At 33.8% G+C, this 18,208-nt stretch overlaps 1 protein-coding gene across 1 annotated transcript; it reads left to right on the top strand.

Annotated features, from left to right (window-relative positions):
- Positions 1-5,586: 5,586 nt before the first annotated feature.
- LOC126966968 (uncharacterized) lies at positions 5,587-14,199 on the top strand. The gene is made up of 12 exons (XM_050811283.1): positions 5,587-5,685; positions 5,764-5,833; positions 6,758-6,841; positions 7,906-8,200; positions 10,152-10,223; positions 10,964-11,029; positions 12,412-12,459; positions 12,585-12,734; positions 12,946-13,059; positions 13,702-13,831; positions 13,896-13,948; positions 14,191-14,199. Exons 1-12 carry the CDS (start codon positions 5,604-5,606, stop codon positions 14,197-14,199), a joined length of 1,173 nt encoding a protein of 390 aa, XP_050667240.1. The 5' UTR covers positions 5,587-5,603.
- Positions 14,200-18,208: the final 4,009 nt, after the last annotated feature.

Raw genomic sequence — 18,208 nt, 5'->3', positions numbered from 1 at the left:
GTTGAGGGATAAAACTTTATTATGCTTAGAACTAATTCAAAAGGTTTGTGGGGGGAAAATCCAGGAAACTGGGAAAACCTGGCTATTTGCTATCACTTCACCTGAATGCGTTCTCGAACTGAGCGCTCTGGCTTATAAATGGCACCACCGTCTACCGTGATGATGCTACCAACTGTTAGTTGGCACTATTGTAGTGCCAACTAACTTACACGAATCAAATTAAATAAAAATCTGAATATAATATGCTATTATAGTATTCTAATATGCTATTCTAATTATAGTGATAATTACATTAAATAGTATTTAAATATTAACAGTAGTTAGATGAATGTTATTATTAATTGGGATATCTTTTGTCTAGCTATTGACTTTACACATTTAAACACACGATTACGAGGCAATTCAACCATTAAATTGGTATGTTTTTTATATAATAAGGTTTAAAGGTTCAACTTTTGAAGTTACTTCTTAAGGGAAAAATTATAAGAGTGAATTTTACGATGCGAGCGCATACGTCGTAATACCCAAATTCGACACCCTTACTATAGTAGGTCAACTAGACCAATTGTATCATATTTTAGACTTAATTAATGCAATTTTGCAACTTAATTAATAACGTTGGTTGTTTATTAAATACCATCTTTATTACAACATGTTTCTTTCCACAATCGTAAAATAGTACGAGGAATATTTTTTTAAGGATTTTTGTTTTGTTGCGCCAAAAAAGTATAACTTGTGCATACACAATTTTTTTCAAACAGATCTCTAAAAGAACCCTTGATGACTCATTACCTACATAGTGAACAAACTACTAGTATGCCCTTAAAATAAGTTCAGGCGATTTGGAGAGTTGCCAAAACAAAAAGATAGAAAATTTCAAAAAGTTTTATTCTCGTTTGCGTGTCTAAATAAATTTTAACCAAGTGATGTAAAGTTCTCAGATTCTTCAATTTCTGCAAATTAAAATGTAGATGAAATAGCTCTTAGGCCTTGAATAAAACGAGAGAAATCACTAGTCCATTAAAATCGCGGATTTCTTAAAATCTATCACTTGTCGTACTTTTTTTCTCTACAAAGCTGAGAGATTGAATCGTCTTTTTTTCAAGAAAAGGTCAATATATTTACGTAATTAGGACGTCATGGTAGGGCCCATATGTCGGGCATAATTCGAAATCCTCTACCGACTGAAAACCTTCCCTATACTGGTAGCTCCACGGATTTTGATGATAATGAAAGTGGACGAAGCGAAAAAGAATGTAAGGATCGTAGCAAGTGGAAAGAAGTGGTCTCTGCTTACCTCTACGGGAAAGAGGCGTGATAATATGTATGTCAACGGCTTTTCCAGCGGATCCGGGTGTGAGCCATTGAGGACAAAGTGAATTGCCGAAGTTACTTTCCATATTTATATGCCTCGCTCAGGAATGTTGGAAGAACACCCAGAAAGATCTATAAAATAACACGCTCATAAAATTGTCAATCAAAGGATAGCAATGCAAGAGAAACATTAAACAATATTCGACTTTAAACGATAATGTAGAAAGTTTCCTTGTTATTGGTGTCAAAAGTTGTCGATGATTCGAATTTTCCAGATCGTTCAGAACTTTGTGACATTGCGTATTTGTATGGGAATGTTTCTATAACTGGGTTCTTTGAAATGAGGGTTGGTGGATGCGCCACATTATTTCTTTTCTTGTAATTTGGTTATGGCTATTTATAGCGCCGACGATTTCCTGTAGATAGAGAAATACTATTTTATTATATTAATTTTTTTTTATATTTTCTTAAGTGAAATGCATAATAATTTAATGTACACCCGTTTGCGTGAGTACGTAGTAACCTGATATATTGAAATTAATGAAATTACAGTTTTAATTTAATAATAATTCATACGGCTCGAAGGTAACCAAATTATGTATAAGCGCGTGCGTAGACAAACATATTATATTATTAAAACGCAACAGTTTTAATAATATAATAACAACGACTTGATACATAAATATCATATATAATAAGACTAAATTTAACGAAACGTTGAATGAGAGATGTTTCGATGTCGCCGATACCTTGTTTAACTGACCCTAATTTCCAGTCCAAGGGTTTCAGGCTAGTAGAACGTTGATTTCTAGCCCAGACTAGTCTTTCTGGAAAGTACAAGGTAAAATAAAAAGATATCTAACTTTTGAAATATCCTAAAAATTACCAACGGCTCCGTACTTACTTATTCTGTTTTCTTAAACATCCCATTTTATTATTGTGATTTAATATTGATCCCACATAAAAATATATGATATAATCGACATTTTTAACTTGAATTTAATTAAAAGACGATTTTTTAAGTTTACACAATCTAATTAATTAATCTAATTCTAGTAACGATTATTGTTAATTTTGGAATCGGTGTCCTTCCGCCGCGACCCGCTCTCGCCTCTCGCCTCCTCACGTCGAGCGTGTGACTCAAGCACATCTTACCTATAACTATGTATGTAGTTACAAACTTACCTTGACTAACAGCACACTGGAAGCACCAGCTATACTAGTCAAATAAAATAAAATAATTATTAAAGTCAGTTTACGCAGTCGAAAGTTCTGAGGTAACAAACATAAAAAAAAAAATCCGACGAATTGAGAACCTCCTCCATTTTTGAAGTCGGTTAAATATATACAGCCATACTATCTAAAATAATTATTATACATTCACCTGTATTATTACACAAACTGTATATTATTATACATACCTGTCTTACAGAAGTTTCATTGAAATATCTCGCTGCTCTCAGATTTGAAATTGTAATCAATAAAGTACGAAACGTGCTCGGGTATAAATTTCACTTCCTCGTTAACTAATATCTATTAATTAAATTTCATTTCCGTCAGCACCACAGTCGCTGTAATATAATTAACCTTAAAAGTATCAATCTATCTTTTGATGTTTACAAATGGCTTCTTGCTTGTTATACCCTATCTTAGTTAAGGTTTCATTTAGCGAATTTATAACACATTGAAAAGCGTCAATTTATAAGACTTCAATGTCTTATAAAATGACGCTTTCAGCATCAATTTATGAGGCATTGAAAATTTTACCATCCTTTGCACAGGATGCCGGCTAGATTATGAGTACAACAACGGCGCCTTTTTATGCTATGAAGCAGTAATGTGTAAGCATTACTGTGTTTCGATCTGAAGGGCGCCGTGCCTAGTGAAATTATTGGGCAAATGAGACATAACATCTTACGTCAAAATTTTTGGGTTTTTCATTAATCCTTAGCGGCACTGCATTGTAATGGGCTGGGCGTATCAAATACCATCAGCTGAACGTCCTGTTCATCTCGTTCCTTATTTTCATAAAAAAAAACCTATGACAAAACCCCGCTCGAAATATTTAATTTAGTTAAAATTACATAATATTATGTCTGATACCTCCCATTTCAAGGACCATCAGTTGATCAGAAAAGATAAAATATTCAGAAATTATAAATTGTTTACTAATATAGCTTGACCAATATATCTAGATTTGAATAGACCAATAATTGGTACTATTCCCACAGTTAAGTTTGTTGTTGATAACGACGCGGTTACTACGAATCCATTGGCTAAATACAGTGTTGGAAGCCACACTCTGAATGCGAGTACAATATGCAATTTGGTCGAATATGAATAATTAATTAACCAACTTGCATACTAAATCAGGTTTAGTGAAATACTGCATCGTGTTTACATTACTATATTATGTTGGGAGCTCTTGTTGTTATCTGTGTAAGAAGCTTTTTGTAATATTAATTAATTATTGTCTCGCCATCTCGCCTGGGGCTGGAACATAGGGAAACATAAATAAATAATACATTGCATGGGATTAAATCATTGTTATTATTTTTTAGGGTTTGTTTTTTTTTTTTCTTACCAGTTGTAATTTTTTGTGACTTCAATGATCTTGTATTTATCAGAATTAAACTCGCTGATGTAATGGTTTACCAGTGGGAGGCTCCTTTGCATCGGATGCTGGCTAGATTAGGGGTATCACGACGCCGCCTATTTCTGTCGTGAAGCAGTAATGTGTAAGCATTAATGTATGTACACTTATACCAGGCTCCTTTTCACAGGATGCCAGCTAGATTATGGGTACCACAACGGCATCTATTTCTGCCTTGGAGTAGTAATGTGTAAGCAATATTGTGTTTCGGTATGAAGGGCGCCGTAGCTAGTGAAATTACTGGGCAAATTAGACTCAACATCTTATGTCTCAAGGTGACGAGTGCAGTTCTAGTGCCGCTCAGAATTTTTGGGTTTTTCAACAATCCCGAGCGGCACTGCATTGTAATGGGCAGGGCGTATCTATTACCATCTGCTGAACGTCCTGCTTGTCTCGTCTCTCCTTATTTTTATAAAAAAAAAACTAATTACTATTCAAGGCACAATAATAGTAATTAGTTTTTTTGAGTTGAGCAATGCTGAGATATTATACAGATAGAATAAGTGGATGTGACTTTTTATAAAATCAAAATAAAAGGTCTTAACTATTATTTTATTCAGAACAAAGCAATGCTCATACATATATTTACAAATACTTAATATGGAAAGAATACTGCCAGCATTTTCACGTTGAATAGCTAGGCTGATCCGTTAACCGAAATAGCTGTCAACGCTTGGGTTTCCTGTAGCCTTATTGAGGCGCGTAGATAGTACTCCACGCCTTTCGGGCCAAGTGTTTCAACACCAAGCAAAAATAAGAAATAAGACTCAATAAGACCGATACATTGATGTATAACTGAAGAAGCGTGGACATGAGAAGGAGCCAGATTGTGCTCAATTTTAACTATTTAAAACTTCGCAACAGTGGTTATGATTTTCACAGGAATTTCGCTGATAGTCATCTCCTTGTATGAAGAGTAATTTGAACTACCTTCGTTTAAGGAAATGAATTTTCGGTTCCGAGCAAATTATTTAAAAATCGTGACGATATGGAAATGCCGGCGTAGTCACTGTTGAATGCTAGTATGAAGTAATCGAGATGTCGGAGACTTAAAACAAATTTGAATTTACAAAAGGAGCGGAGAGACGGTGTTTGTGTCATAGCAACACTCAAGGAGGTAATAAAAATGTAAATAGTTCGCCAAGCTCTCAAAGACCTTATTTATACTAGATACTAGTTTAGGTTTAATTGAGATGGAAACTCAATGAATAGCTATGTATTTGATATGAATTTTAATTTGTATGTATATCTAAGCAAAATTTGTTGTTATATTATATGAGTATTGTTATGGAAAGTAAAGGAGGCAATTCTATTGGGGCTCTCATTCCGACGCTACCATTTAAGAAGTCTACTACACCGCGCTATAACTATAACCTCTAGAGGCTCGAGTACGCCCACTTGGGCGTAGTATTAGTTGCCGCACTTTACGACTACATCTGCAGTATCTAAATGGAGTGCAGCGGAGACCAAAACATAATCTAGGATTGTACATTTCGCTTTATTTTCCATTTATAGACATACTGTATTTATAATACTTTACCTGAAAATCAATTACTTTCAACCAAACAGTTTTATGTACGTAAAACAAGCATTTTACTTTTTAATTAATATTTGAACGTGCCGTGGAAATGTTATTATGTTTGCAATGTATTTAAAGAGAATTGTATTCCTGTGTATTTCAATATTAATGTTTGGACACAGGCTAAATGCAGATGAAGGTATATTAAACACTTTGATGGCAAACACATATTAATTTCGCGTATCGAATAATATTTATGTTCATTTCAATATTTCAGGCGAAAATTCTACAGAGTCCCACAAGGTTTCAAATATAAATGACAACTATTCATTTGTGGCACTGATAGAGTATGTTAGTTATATTACTTTACAGTATAGCAATTTATATTAAGTACTTATATCAACAAGATATATAACTTTCGACCACCTGACTGCTATTGGTGAAATTTCATATGAATGGCACTGGATTCCACATTTTATAAGTTATATTTTTATCTTTCAGTTCCCTAAACACACCTTATAATATGTGCTATCTGGAAACAAAAATAAACAGTTCCGTGTAATTTGGTCCAAAGCGATTGAAAGAGACAGATATATGTATACAATAACTATATACAATTACACCTGTCTTCCTGATGAGTGGGCAGATATTCATCATCATATAACGTCCGCTGCTTGACAAAGGCCTCCCCAAAGATCTCAACGATGATTGATTCTGCACTGCCCTCACCCAAGCTATTCCAGCGATCTTGACCAGATCATCGGTCCACTTTGAGGGGGGCTATCAATGTTGCAGCTTCCAGTACGTGGTCGCTATTCGAGGTCTTTACTGCCCCACCGGCTATCTGTCCGTCAAGCTATGTGCCCCGTCCACGGCCATTTCAGTCTTGCAATCATTTCATTCGATCTCGCAGGGAAACTCCGAGCATAGCCCTCTCCACTGATAGAGATATAGCGGACCTCCAATTGCGAAGGCTTTACTCTTTTATTTTTTGTACTCTTTACCTGGCATTTCTTTAGACCATTCCCGAGCTGATATTTGAATGCGCGCCTAGATCAAATTTGCCCAACATTTAAATCAACATCAGTGCAGTCAAACTACTTTTATCTATCTTCTCTACATGAACAAAATACCTCAACATTTACTTTCTAATTGGTGTTACTACCTCTTCTTGGATCGTTTATATGCATTTAGGAAACGGCTAATATTTTATCTATATTAAAAGACACTTTAATTTTTATTTAATTAATGAAATGATAATCTGTTTACAGTGTAGTTTTTAATGACGAATCTAAGAAGACATGTACCGCAACCATTATTCACAATAACGTCGTAATAACTGTGGCTCGCTGCTTGTAAGTATATCATTAATACCATTTTGATTAATTTTTAGTCTATTTTTAATTAATTAGTTAATTTTACAAAATTAAGTCAAACAAATTGTTGCAAGAGAATCTATAAAAATCAAAATTTGTTTGCTTAAAATAATAATACGAATGACAATGTGACGACATATTTTATCTGATTATATAACAATCAATTATTATAATAATTAAATTTATTGAATAAGTATATTAAATAAAACAAATCTTATAACTATATTTACAATACTACGACTACATAAAATTAAAACTATCATTACGTGGAAGCGTACCAAGAATACTGGCAGCATTACCGCGTTGGATAGCAAGGCTGATCCGTTGACCGAAATAGCTGCCAGCGCTTGGGCTTCCAGTAGCCTTATTGAGGCGCGAAGATAGTATTTTGAATATTCTCCGCGCCTCTGGGCCCCACGGGCCAATTATTATAATTATTCTTTAAAAAAGAAGCCATAATTTTAATGTTTTTTTAAATTCCCCTTAAGCAAGCAAATTACAACAGTGGCTAATTTCATCGTCAAGGATAAAGATCTTTTTTATTAGTGTCAGATAGTGGAGGCGACGCAATAATTTCTTTTCTTGTTATTTGGTTATGGAAAATTTATAGCGCCGACGGTTTTCCTGTAGATAGAGAAATACCATATTATAATATAATATTCGTATTACGTTCAAACTGTCTTGCTCAGTGACAATTTGGTCATATATTATGCGGCGCAATAGACACAGTTGTCTATTGCACTATGTTAACCTCACAGTGTCTGTTGTTTATGGTATTTCTCTATCTACAGGAAAACCGTCGGCGCTATAAATTAGCCATAACCAAATAACAAGAAAAGAACAATTGCGACGCATCCAGATAGATTAAATTATGTTAATTTAGAAAATGTTCAAAATAAGTAACTTTTTAACTACTTACATATAAGAGCCAGTGCAATCAATTTAATGAAGTAACCTCTTCATACAAAAAATTATGACTTAATAATGTTCTTGTTGTAAATCTCCCATTTGGATTTTTGAAACGAATATTTGCTTATTTGCAGCGTTCACAAAAGAAGCAAATGGATTAAGCCAGAACTCACAACGTCATTCGTAGTTATTGGAACAAAAATTATGTTCGACACCGACTACGAGCAATATCTGCCGATAGAGCGCGTCATAACTCATCCTGAATTCAAAGACCATTGTGTGGACCTCGCTCTCGTGTTCACATTTGCTGGAATGACGTCCGATAAACCTGGCAACATTGTTCCATTAGCTGACGTCAATGTTTCGACTACGGTGGAAAGCGAAGTCACTGTATTGAGCTGGGGACAGTGTCACTTCGATTATTACGACGTAAGGTTTGCTATTTTCTGTATTAATAATGACGTCACACCCTCTTTAATCTCTGCTCAAAAGTTTTGCAGGTATAATCTGCAAACAAAATTCAGATTGGTAAAAAGTCTCAAATTAATAAAGCAACTGATAGATAGGTACAAATACGAAAACTTTTATTTTACAAAAGAAAAAATCGCAAAAAGGTTTACAATGGACCCCGCACTTGGTCAACCTATATAGTGGTCTTGCTAAACTTAATTAATAATCACGACTGCAACGTTAAACTACAGAGTGGTATGTAAACATTAATAAAACAAATGTATAAAAGAAATAAAAAAATATGTAATAGATAAAAGTTATTGTCGACGCAAGATTTCCTATCGTCGACTGGATTAAATTAAATTTTATTATTGCATCGAGTCACACACCTAAACCTATCAAACAATTACTCTAATATTACTCCATTTACTTACTCTGCCAATCATACTTCATCCTTCATCTATCTGTCAAATACAACATTCATTCATTCACTCTTCTACTTCGACTACTTGCACACGACGCCTCAACTACACAAGAATTATCCTGTTAAGACAGACGAAATATAAATCTTTAATAAGATATCAATCTTTCTTTTGTTCATCGCGAACAGTTATATAATATTAAATAGCTATTGATTACTTTTATAAAACTAAAACGCGTAATGTACTTTTGTGTATGTGTGTGATGTGTGTACAACTGTGTGTTGATTATATGATATATTATAAGATATCATTATGATTGATATAATAAAGACTTCGCAAAAAGGATGTTATATTATTTTTGATTTCATTCGAAATCAAATTTATAATGGGAAAAACTCAATTTATAGCTTTTTACAAGTACTGAAAAGTTAAGTTACTTAACTAACGAGAGAAATCTGTATTTGAATTATATAAGTTAGAATACGTGGTGTTGGCCTACTGGTTAACATAATAATTTGATGATTTCGGGGTAAATAGCAGTGGTTTCTGCGTACTTATATGTTGATACTAGAAAAAAAGAAATTGTGTGGTTTTGTGAAACCACGATGTAAGTGAAACTTTTATTCATATAATGATAAAAAAACATAATAATATCAGAATAGAAAAAAAAAACAAATTTATATAATATTTTTTACAAATTCATAAAAAAAAAAATGTAATAAAAATAACCTTTGTCAGGTGTGGGGTTCGAACCTACTCTCCCTCTAGGAAACCAGAGCTTAAATCTTGCGCCTTAGACCGCGCGGCCAAACTGACTTGAAGTTGAAATGAATTGGACCCTTACGAGTACTACAATTGGCGGAGTACCGAGGTCTATTATAATGCGACATGCGATAGATGGGCGAAAACATTTTTTTTTTTGAAAATAAGGGATGAGACGAGCCCTACCCTCAACTGATTGTTATTTATACGCCCTTCCCATTACAATGCAGTGCCGCTGAAAGAAATTTTGAGCGGCACTACAACTGCGCTCGTCACCTTGAGACATAAGATGTTAAGTCTCATTTGGACACACATTACTGCTTCACGGCAGAAATAGGCGCGGTTGTGGTACCCATGATCTAACCGCCATCCTGTGCAAAGGTAAAAACATTTTAAGGCGATGCTATAAAAGTTTCACCTTAAAACGTCTTAAACGGCATAGGTATTGGGGATATCGTAAACGCGGACATTTTTCTGCAGTGTTCTTTTGTATTATTCTGAATCAAAAAATATATAATGGCTTCATTATGTAGAAAACAAACTGTTCTTGTTAAATACGTTCATTGATGGATAAGAAGTTGCTGCGTTAGCTATCTCAACCTTTAAATGAATGAACAAGTTTGAATAAATGAATATGAATAATTGATGGAGATAGTAACAGTGCTATCTATAAGGAATATAATATTATGATGATATATTTTACTAATGTTTCATTTATTGTAGATAAACATTTTTGTTCACACTAGGAACTACTGCGTAAAGGCAAGTCTGTTGACACTTATCAGCCCGAAGAAGATTATCGTTATAATGACGAACTGGTGAGTATATTCCTTTAAAACTTCTTTGAATATACAGTATTATTATTTCCATGTGCCTATTCCAAACATTATTTTACTCCACGCACACACACATTAAAATTTTGAATTTTGAAAGAATAATGCAATCAAAATTATGAATCAAGAAAGTCTATAAGGTGTTCCAACAAAGAAGCTACATCTTATGGTATAAATAGTAAACTCCATTTATTAGAATATATGACAGAAATTTGATAATTGAATTAAAATTGTTCATTATGTATTTGTTTCTGAATATGAATATATATGAATAGTTATATCCAAAAGTTTGAAATTTGCACAACCTATTGTATAGTAGCAGTGAACGCATATAAAACACTAGCTGACTCTACAGACGTTGTTCTGTACATAATAAATAAAATACTGTTTCTCTGAATTGGACAATAATATTTCATAACATTAAGTTATTTCGTAAAATATTTTTTAGCAGACTTATTATATATATACTTATTATATACTATTAAACCGTGCGTCAATAGATTCTCTAATAGAAAATATGTCCACACAAAACAAATGTTGAAAATAAAAATAATTATGGGTCCCAAATCGAAATAAAAATTATCCTATCTCTCAAGTTGGACTAAACTGTACTCCCCGTTAAGATCCGTTCATTATTTAGGAGTTCACTGGAAAGAAATATCAGGACACTTGATTTCTATAATTATTAAGATATGCGTTAACTGTACTTTTTCAATCTGTTACAGGTGTTTGGACGTCAAAAAACAACGTTAGGTGAAAATGTGAATGACAATGAATATCAAGGCAAACCTGTAAGCATCTAGACTTTATCAGCCTTTCTGTAAAACCGTAAAACATTTTTATCTTATATTATACTTTTAATTAATTATATACAGCTGTATGATGATCAACTATAGGTAATTTTTTTTGTATTGTAAGTAGTTGACAACTGCCGCACAATGTTATTATCTTAGAGTACACATTATTAGTGGATCTAATTTAAAATTGAAATTAATTAAAAATATTGTGTGAGATACACGATAAAAGTGTATACTTCATTGAAGCCTAGTTGATAATACGAAAATCCCATAGTCAACTTTTCCTGAATGAGCACTGTTGGGAGGCTTCTTTGAGGACAGGACGTATCGCTTACCATCAGGCTAAATAAAAATAATAGCATTACAAATCCAAGCGTGACGGCTCAGTCTCATTCGAACATAATACTTCAGTTTAATAAATAAGTTTTCAAGCATACATTAGTAAATGTAACACTAAACTATTTGTTATGGATACATGTAGCTGGCTTTTATTACAGTTTACTTCGAATTACATGCGTGAGAAGCATTTGGTATAGTGAGAAGAAAAAAACCCCGCTATCTTGGACTTATAAATTGCTTGATTTAAATCCTCTATTAAAGATTCTAAAACAGCTTATTGCCAACATTAAAACACCCAATGTCTAATAACTATTACATCATCCAAACGAGTGTTTTAATTTATTATTATTACAACATTATACCATCCGTTTTCATAATAACACTTCCTTTGGATGATATTATGGTTACTAGAACTGTCTTTTTTAATGTTAGCAGTAAGCGTACTGTTTCAGAATCTTTAATAGAGGATTTATATTATGGGTGTAGATAAAGTCTTGTTGCATACAACTGATAATTAGGTATTAACACCCACATTCGTGTTTTAATACCCCTTAGTAAACAACACTTGACTTAAATGACTATAACACTACAATTTCTGGACATAATATGATATATGGCAAAGCAGTAATAAACAGATATAAAACCGGCTTGTCTTATCATTACGGAGTAACGTGCAATCATTATTTCTGGTTGGGTTTAAAGGCCGCCGTAGCTAGTGAATATACTGGGCCAGTATGACGTGAAATGATGTGAGTTTCTCTAATTGTAAAATCCGCTAAGATTTGTCTTTAATTTGCCACGTGTTTCGCCTTTACGCGAGGCATCCTCAGGAGATGATGACTTGCCAATTTTTTGCACGAGACTCGATCTTCTATATAATCTCTGTGTCGTGCCAGAATTCGGCGACTCAACATCTCCTGAGGATGTGTCGTGTAGAAGTGAAACTCACAACATTGGGATATCACTTTGTCATAATAACTTCTTTCTTAGCTGTTTTTAACATTAATTATTAACTCATGTTTGACATAAATATTTAGGAAAGGGGGAAACGACACAGAGGCACACTCCTTCGTCAAAATAACAAGGTACAACGCATTCACTTATTACATACTTTCACAACGGTTATAAAAGCTAAACATAAATTATGGTTTTACGCAATTTTAAAAAAACTTCACAAAATTTATATTATTATCTTATTTCATTTGCCAAGAAATCCAAGAAACGTCTGCGTTATCCCGGCATGGAACAAAGGAGTCAAGCCCACAAATATTACGAAGGAGGAAGAGGAAGGATACCTCCTGTATTGAGAAAGAATGCTTTGCGAGATTCAAATACGGGATACAGACGTGCAACGTCACATGTAAGTAATTTCGAGACTTGTTTATTATGTACATAAGCGTGTGAGTACAGAGTACTAAAATGTTTCCTCGTGAATTAACAAACAATTTTGCAAATTTTACAAATGCAGATATTACTGCTCTATTGGGGTTTCAACAAGTTTGAAATTTTGATATTTTTGAATTTGTGTTACGTTGTTGTTGTTTACTTGTAAAGTTACTGTTATGTTTCAGCATTTTTCAAATACAGAACATCCAAAAGAAAATAAACTCAAATTCAGAAGGTATATTAAATTTAGAAAAAGCTCAACGAGTGACATGGATTGGCGTAGAAAAATGGGGTCTGAGGTAAATCCAATTCATCAAATATAATCATCATAATTGAAAATCTATGCATAAATTATAAATGAAATAGTATATAAGCTAAATATAAGTATCCGTGCCATCAACATCTATACACAGAAAATCTTAGTGTAGTGTTATTTTTTTAATCGTTTGTTTGAACACGCTTATATTTAAAATGACTTAAGCTATATGAAGGTTTTCATTCTTGTATTGTGGCAATCTACCGTAACGTATGTTTCAAACCTGTCTCTTCACAAATAATAAAATTCAATTAATTGAAATAATAAGCTAATATCTACGCAAACGAATTCGAATGAAGAATACAAAATAATATCGGCTACATTAAACAGTCAAATAGACCTGTAGTTCGAATTCATTCACTCTGTTCGAAGCTTGTAAAGATCTTATAGGTCATTGTAGAGATCTTAAATAAACCATTCAGTAACATTGATATTATTATCACTCATAATTTATACGTCATGAAATTCTACAGTAGACATGCTTTTCTCTTCTGAACCAGAATGATCGGTTTGCATTGTTTTTTTTAGGGTCACCTGGTTGTTTTAAGTTACGCCAGAAGGTGGCGCTGTTGTCTGTGAATTTTCATAACACAACATTGATTAGTATTTAAATAATTCATTACAGCATCAACATAACCGACATTTAAATATATTACAGCTTGACAAATTATCGATTCAACAATTCAGAGTTATAAGTTCAGATAGATGTAGGAAATTATTGGAGAATGAAGGGCTGGAACTAAACAAAATCTTATGTAAGTATATTCATTACTGTACCTGATTTTTTTTTTTACTTATTAATCCGATCCAAATTTTTAGGGGACAAAAATCAATTGCTCTGTTATACAAGTGAGGATGGCTCTATCGATTCTGTAAGTTATAGTTTTATGATATTTTAAATCACTTACTGCCTCTGAGCGACCATGAGCTTTCTCATTAGGCCCATGGTTAGCGACCACGTCTGCGTACCGTAAGTCACTGGCAACACACACTGGTTGAAACCTTCGTTTTCAGACACTGGAGTATTGATATGTGGTAACCTGACTTAACCCAATTATATTAGTTAGTCAAAGTCAAAGTCAAAAAAATCGTTATTCACTGAAAAACTTTATAGGTTATTTAGTGCAAGTCAGGATGAAGTACAAAAGTTACAATAGCATTCAAATGAGTATAACAATATTCATTGACAAAATTAAGAACATTAATTCCAACTATCTTTATCATTCACTTTTCTAATAGGCCTTCTTCTTTTACATTATAATAGGCCTTAGATGTTAATTTATTTTTTACGCTACATTTAATTTTTTTTATAGGTAATATTTAAATATCATTTGGGAGTTTATTATAAAATATAACACAATCGACTTTAAAAGATTTAGCAATTTTACGGAGCCTAGTAGACGGAATTGCGAGTTTATGTTTGTTTCGAGTATTAACACTATGTACATCACTATTCTTTTTATTAGTTTCACTAAAGGGAAATCCCTGCTAATGGCATGTTGGGCAAAACTTTAAAAACCGATGTATCATGACAGGAAGATCTGGGAGCACCAGCAATATTAAATGGGCATATCGTAGCAGTGACTATGAGTGGAGCAGAGTGTGAAGAAACAGCTATTGCTGTTGGTATCAAGATATCATGTTTCTGTTCATGGATTCTTGATAACTTGCCGTAAGTAAAATTTTACATTCCACCAGTGGGAGGCTCCTTTGCACAGGAACCCGGCTAGATTATAGGTACCACAGCGGCGCCTATTTCTGCCGTGAAGCAGTAATGTGTAAACATTACTGTGTTTTGATCTGAAGGGCGCTGTAGCTAGTGAATTTACTGGGCAAATGAGACTTATAGACTTATACTTACAGACTAAAACATTATGTAATTTATACATCTAGAAAGAGCCTTTTGCTAGCAGGCCCGGTTTATTACTTTAGTGTGCGTGAAAAACTACGTCTTATACTCACGACTTGTAACTTTGTGTTAGTGTGCGTGCATTGCTCAAAATCAAGGTTAGCTGTCAACCTCAATTTTATTTGGACGTTTTTATAGCTGTCACAGTCTATTTAGATGTATAAATGATCTAATTATATAATATAAAAAAAATAATGAAAAATAAAGCTTCATTTCTAAAGTATTTCTATTTGGGGCGGCTCCTTTGCACCACAACGGCGCCTTGAAGCAATAATTTGTAAGCATTACTGTGTTTCGGTCTGAAGGGTGCCGTAGCTAGTAATGTTACTGGGCAAATGAGACTTGACATCTTATGTCTCAAGGTGACGAGTTGTTGTGGCACTCAGAATTTTTGGGTTTTTCAATAATCCTGAGCGGCACTGCATTGTAATGGGCAGGGCGTATTAATTGCCATAAACTGAACGTCCTGCTCGTCTCGCCACTGATTTTCATAGAAAAAGTGTGTTCGTAAAACTACAATAGTTGTTAACAGTTAAAAAACAAAAACAAAAATCGTAAATCTTATGTTTAAGGGATGGCGGACCAACGATGCAATGTTGTTCAAATTGTTGTGATACTAACGAAACAGTTGTGCAAGAGGAAGAGAGGGAAAAATTAAGATTAAATAATAAAAAAATCCTTTTAAGATAATATTATGTAACGAGGTGTGAGCCTGTAACTAGAATTGAATAAAATAAAATGATTAGTTTTATATAGTAACGAATTATTTTACAAACTCTCAATTTTATATTAATGAAGTTATTTCAATAAAATATTATATTATGACGTGTGACTATATTATATTGTACTCTTATTACTTACCCCATTCGATCTTATAATCCAGAATATTACTTAAAAACATTTAAAAATAACAAGTTGATCATTGATGTAATAAAAACAAAGGTAAGAAAATTAAGCGTACTCAATGATCACTGCGTATCGTAATTGGTCGAATAATTATCAAAATCAAACATTCGCTCTTAATTAACTTGTCTGCAGAGATAGGTCCTTGAATTAATACCACGCATCGAGGACTAGAGAAAAATATGGATCAATGTTTTGCCACAGCTTGCAGCTAATCCACATTAAAAATATTGCAATTACCTCTCTGCTCTCCAAAATCATGGAGAGTTTAATGAACCGCCAGCTCTTGGTATACCTAGAAGGTCACCAGTTGATCAACGGCCGACAGCACTGCTATCGCCATGCTCGGTCGGCAGTCGATCTTCTGGTATACCTAACATAAAGATGGGTGGCGGCTATCGATAGCAAGGGGATAGGCCTTGCAATTCGTCTCAATTGTTGGATCACCGCTCTTCGACAACAGTACCTTAAAGCCTTGCCTAGTATCGGAATATTAAGTTTCGAAATCTCGAGTGATTGCTAATTCCGTGGAAGGGAAAAGCCAAATCGGCTTCGAATAAGCTGGGCGTCATTAATATCAATAACATTCTAGCGCTCTACAAAGCGCAGGTCCAGCCACACATGGAGTATTGCTGTCATTTCTGGTCTTGCGCACCGCAGCATCAACTCGATCCGTTTGACCGCGTGCAACGCAGAGAAGCTCGAATTGTCGGGGACGCAGTGCTCTGAGAACGACTGGATCACGTGGCGTTGCATAGAGACTTCGCTTAATTGTGCGTCTTCTACCGCATTTACTCGTATCACGGGGAGTGTTCCGAAGACCTGTTTCAACTGGTGGAATTCCAACTTCGCACGACAACGCTCCTGTGATTCTTCTGGTGTTGCAAGAGAATGTGGGCGGCGGTGATCACTTAACACCAGGTGACCTGTACGCTCGTTTGTCCTCCTTTTCCATAAAAATAGCTATCCATTGTAGCTATTACATCAGAGATCTTGACGAAGGTCTACTGATATGCCCATTGATGTGCTCAACGGGAAATATGAAGGTGATTGATCTATTAAATTCACTTCGAATACTTGTATATTCTGTTTTAAAAACAACTTTAAGTAGGAGTTAAAGTATGAAATAGCCGTTTTTTGTAATAGGTATTTCGAATTGACGTAGAACCTTCATGGTTTGACAGATTTTTGAGTGAAACTTTTTTCACATGGTACCTATGTGTAATTGTGACATGCGATAAAAAGTAGATTCTTTACGATAACCGTAAGCAAAAGCTTACCAATGAAAAGGTAATGCTTACTGTTTGGTGGTCTCAGCATAGTATTATTCACTCTAACTTTATCCGATCTGGTTAAACAATCACGGCAGATGTCTACTGTGCCGAATTCCGAACAATGATAGCAAAACTAGCAGTGAAACAGCCTCGACTCATGAATCTATCTTCACCATTATTGCTCCATGATAACGCGAGACCTCATACAGCACGAGAAACTAATTTAACTCTACAGGAACTGCAATCAAAAACTATCTGTCACCCTCCGTATTCGCAAGACCTTGCTCCAACGGACTACAGTTTTCTTCGTGATAAAAAGTTTTCTTCTCAGGAGCTAGAACAAAATGGTATCACACAGTTTGTCGAATCTAGATCACCAAAGTTCCACCGCAAAGGCATAAATAACCGATAGGCATAACTACAGATAATTTAATAGTAATTATTTTGATTAAATAAATATGTTAAATTAAAATATACATATATTTGTCAGTACAATTAGGCAATTTTATATTTTAAGCCCTAATATAATCTGACTAACTTTAATAAAATATGAGTCTCATTCAGAATAAAAAAGTATTTAATGTATGCAAATCCTTAACAACTTCTTAATTTATTTTTTTTGCAAATATCACCACTTCGGAAAAGGTTGAGATTTAATGAGAAGAATTGGCAAGAAACTCATTGCCACTCTTTTATATCAACATTCAAATCAATTCAATTAAAATATATTATGTAAAGTGCTGCAAGAAAAATATCTACTCAAATGTCAAATACTATTGAGTATTACTAACATGAGTAATAAAAAAAAAATGTAAATTACTAAGTAAAACACAGGAGTTACTGAGTATAGTTAATGCATCAATCTACAAACAACGTAAATAAATAAAAGTATTATTCGAGAATTTTGTTTCCGATTATAAAAATGTATATTAATAACTTTAATTTTAAAAACTGAATGATGTGAGCAGCTTTTTAAAAGTTTAAGTCTTGATCAGCATCGTCAGCATATATGCTGAGATGGTTTGGCCATGTCGAGAGAATGAATG

Source organism: Leptidea sinapis, chromosome 11, assembly GCF_905404315.1.
Source record: "Leptidea sinapis chromosome 11, ilLepSina1.1, whole genome shotgun sequence".
NCBI lineage: Eukaryota > Metazoa > Arthropoda > Insecta > Lepidoptera > Pieridae > Leptidea > Leptidea sinapis.
Note: the sequence above shows the minus strand (reverse complement) of the source record. Positions and strands in the feature narration are given on the sequence as shown.